Raw genomic sequence first — 3,684 nt, 5'->3', positions numbered from 1 at the left:
ATCTGTGTCGATCTTATGTCTCGACACCTTATTCCTTCTAACAAAGTTGCCTCTTTATTTGGGCTATTATGGAGCTTATCGATAAGGAGTGTGTGATTTCTCTTTACCACATCTGTAGAGAAGGAAATAGAAGTGCAGATTGGTTGCCAACTACGCTGGTTCACTATCCCTTGAAGTGCACAATCTCAAACAGCGGCCTTGGAACTTAAAAAAGAGTTTGGAACAAAAGCTCCTCGACGTCTCCATGCTCCAGTTTTATATTGTGTAGCCTTGTGCTGCACCTTTGCTTATATATATATAAAAAAATTGATCCGTTTCATATACAAGAACTTGAACACTTATTTAATGGAACCCAACCGAGCCTAGGCTAACTCAAAACAAAAGCATCCATCCATCCATTTTAAAAAGACTGTCACAGATTCCATAAACAGACAAAACCCATTACGCCAAGCAAACCTAAGCTTAGCTAAGCTGCCTTATCACATTCTTCTTGTTTCCAATGAATACAGAAACTGTTTTTACTCTAGAAAGAGAATCTACTTCTCTTTGACGTCAAAGACACCAGTTTTAGTGGTTCTTTTGTTTTTTGTCTGAGATTTGATCAAAAGAAACTTAGATCGGATTAATACGTTTTTTTCTTCCTCCGTCCTAGCAAGTTTTTGAATCGAGTATGGTGGGTCTTTTCTCCAGATTTTCCGTCGGCAGAGGCGGCCATAGACGAAGTCAAAGTGCTCTTGTAAGTCCACTAATTTTCATGAATTTTCAACTTTTTCCTTATGGGTTTTGCTTCTTATCTTTTGATTATATCAAACTTCTTTGAGATTATTTTCTTGCTGTTTTAAATGATGGATTGCTTGCTGGGCTATTTTTAGATCAAATTCAGAACTTGTTTGACTCCAGTTAGATGAAATTCTTGCAATTAAGAAATCGTTTGACTCCAATTAGATGAAATTCTTGCAATTAATATGCTATCAATTTAATTTCCCTCCTTGCCCTATTGCCCATAATGAATGTTTAAAGGGTTAAGTTACAAATTTAGCCCTATAATTATTGGCGAAGTGGATCTAGTCTCCGGGGCGGTGCAAAGAGATGAGTTTTTTTTTTTTTTTTTGCTTTTCATTTTTTTGGTTTGTCAATGAGGCTTGAAATTGCAGCATCCGGTAAACATTAGGCTTATGATTGCATTGGATTGGTTTGTATGTAGAGTCTAAACGTTGTCCCCAGTAATCATAGAGCTACATTTGTACCTCATCACATCTTCAAATTAAGAGATAATTGATTAAGGGTTGTGTGTGTCCTTGGCATGGATTTGCATCTTAATCGTGTAGGCTTGATTTTGCAATTTCTTTTCATTTTCCTTTCAAACACTTTGAATTTGGCTTGATGTTTGTTTCTTTATTGTGATGAGTGACTTTTATTTACATGATGCAGGATGAGAGGGAAGTATTGCCCCCAAATGCAGACGTTAACAGCGGAGCAGCTGCAACTGTTGTTGCTCCTCATGGGATCGAAGTAGCAGTTGAATTTAAGCCTGTTGAACACCCAATTGAGCCTCTTGATAGTGATCAGCCAATTCAATGCCCACTACCCGAGCCTTCAATTCTTAATGTAAGCTTGCAATTTCTTCGTTTTGATTTTGGTCCGTTTGATTCCTTTCCTTTCTTTGATATCCAAACATTAAGTAAGTTTTTCTACTTTTTTATTTCCCTTTTTCCTATTATTTCAAGAGGAAAAGATTATGTTTCTAACTTCCTATCAGCTCTTAGAAATTAAGAAAATTTTCTTACTAACTATAGAAAGGTTCATGATTTTTGAAGGCTCAATAGATTTTTTTTTTTTTTTTGATGGAAGCCTCTGTAGATTTGATGAGTATAATCCTATAAAATGGAATTGTATTCTTGGCCCTTGCTGACTTTAAATGCTCATTGTGAGCATGAATGATTTTGGAACTATGGTTATGGTCAGTGACGGAGCCAGGATTCAGTGATAGGGGGTGCTTGTGGTAGTCTCTCGTGATTTATGGATGCTAAAAATTGATATATTTTAGGTGTTTTTACCTAAAAAATTAAAACATTGTACACAGTATACATAAATTTTTCAGCATTTTCCTGTGACAACAAGTGGGTGCTCAACCCACCCACCCCCCCTGGATCCGTACCTGGTCATGGTGGTGACCTTTGGCAGCCATAGTTTGTCAACAAAATTAAGGCTTTCAGGCACCCCTCACAAGGGTTTACAGCTGTTTGGTGTACATTTCTGGTATTCTTTTTTCTTTTGTGATTTAGTTTTCACGAGATGAGACCTAATCTAGGTTTAAACATGAAGATTTATTTGACTGGAATACTATGAAATTTAAGGTTACAGCAGAAAAGATATAAGAGATATTGAATATGGAAGTTATAGTTGTCTTAGAAGTGATGGCTAGGTTCTTTTACATAAAAGAGTGGTGCAAATGAGGAAAATGAACTAAAGTATAGTAGACGAAATCGAAAACTGTGGCGGGCAGAATCATAAAATGTTATAAAGTCAAAAAGGAGTATTCAAGTCCTAACTTTATGGTCTATGATATGCCGGTGGGTTTTGAGATGCTTGCCATGTTGAATCAAGGAGTACTAGTATGAAGGATGTTAAAGGTAAGAGGTAAATTTGGATACGGGTATTCTTTTTTGTTCACATAATGTTAAGTTTGGGCTAATGTCATCCATGAACTGTAATGAAGTATTATAGAAGAGAAAAGCTTCAAGTTGGGAAGAAGAATGTGCACTGTAAGCCGGGATATAGCAAGGTTAAAATAGATGCTCGTGCATCTCTCACGGGTACTGCTACCTTGATGTAACCAATCCTGCTACTTAGGATTTAATATTCATAGTATCAGTATGAGAGAAATAGAAGAGGATGTTAATAATAGCATCATTCAACTATCACAAATTTCATATTTGATCAATTGGTGGCTGAACCAAAACGAAGTGTTGTGTTTCGTGTTTTGGTGACTGCAATCTTATTTATGGTCTTAAGGTTTTGATATAAATGTTGTTGATCAAACATCAGGATGGAAGAATATGGAAAGAGAGAGTATCTGCAACAGTGCGGAGGAGAGGTGACCTGCCTGTAATGAAAGAAGGCGAGGCTGCCCTTGAAAATGAGTGCGAATCTGCAGGGACAAAGCCACCACGGCCAGCGCGGACTAACCGGTTGATTCTGCCATCCATGAGTGCACCTGAACATAATTTGATAAAACTTCTTGAAGAATGCAATGCATCTGGGATCTAAAATTTGTATTTTTCTCTGGATTATAATCCTTAAACATATATGTTCAAGTATTTTCCAAATGATATATAGCAAAGATATTTCTCTTATATATGTATCCTTTTACAAGGTTTAATAAATATGTAAAATTAACAGTCCACATGGTAATGAAGTGTATCTATCACCATATGATAGATTTTAAGGGTTTTCAACTTGGATTATTAGCATTCTACTTCATTCATTCCAATTTATGTATGTTTGGATTGAATATGAATCTAAATTAGACATTTAAGAGCATAAAATAAATTTGTAAAAAGAAAATCACACAACCCATTAGTCTCAAGCCGTTCTACTATACCTTCGGAATCTGAAAATTTAGAGTGCTCTAAACTAAAACAAATTTTGCTTCCCCAACTCTATAAAATTGCTCCCTCCACT

At 36.0% G+C, this 3,684-nt stretch overlaps 1 protein-coding gene across 2 annotated transcripts; it reads left to right on the top strand.

Moving 5' to 3' along the window:
* Positions 1–328: 328 nt before the first annotated feature.
* On the top strand, positions 329–3,458 carry LOC136233358 (uncharacterized). 2 transcript variants are annotated; one of them, XM_066022991.1, is made up of 3 exons: positions 329–736; positions 1,432–1,608; positions 3,049–3,458. In XM_066022991.1, exons 1-3 carry the CDS (start codon positions 671–673, stop codon positions 3,268–3,270), a joined length of 465 nt encoding a protein of 154 aa, XP_065879063.1. In that variant the 5' UTR covers positions 329–670; the 3' UTR covers positions 3,271–3,458. The 2 variants fall into 2 exon arrangements, with proteins under 2 accessions (XP_065879063.1, XP_065879064.1); XM_066022992.1 differs by lacking the exon at positions 329–736 and adding an exon at positions 1,123–1,324.
* The last annotated feature ends 226 nt before the right edge of the window (positions 3,459–3,684 follow it).

The sequence above is a fragment of the Euphorbia lathyris genome, chromosome 6 (genome assembly GCF_963576675.1).
Source record: "Euphorbia lathyris chromosome 6, ddEupLath1.1, whole genome shotgun sequence".
In the NCBI taxonomy this organism is placed as follows: domain Eukaryota; kingdom Viridiplantae; phylum Streptophyta; class Magnoliopsida; order Malpighiales; family Euphorbiaceae; genus Euphorbia; species Euphorbia lathyris.
Note: the sequence above shows the minus strand (reverse complement) of the source record. Positions and strands in the feature narration are given on the sequence as shown.

Coding starts and splice junctions, on each gene's coding strand:
- LOC136233358 (XM_066022991.1), top strand. CDS start 671: ATGGTGGGTCTTTTCTCCAGATTTTCCGTCGGCAGAGGCGGCCATAGA. Junction 737..1,431: donor GACGAAGTCAAAGTGCTCTT/GTAAGTCCACTA, acceptor TACATGATGCAG/GATGAGAGGGAAGTATTGCC. Junction 1,609..3,048: donor CCGAGCCTTCAATTCTTAAT/GTAAGCTTGCAA, acceptor ATCAAACATCAG/GATGGAAGAATATGGAAAGA.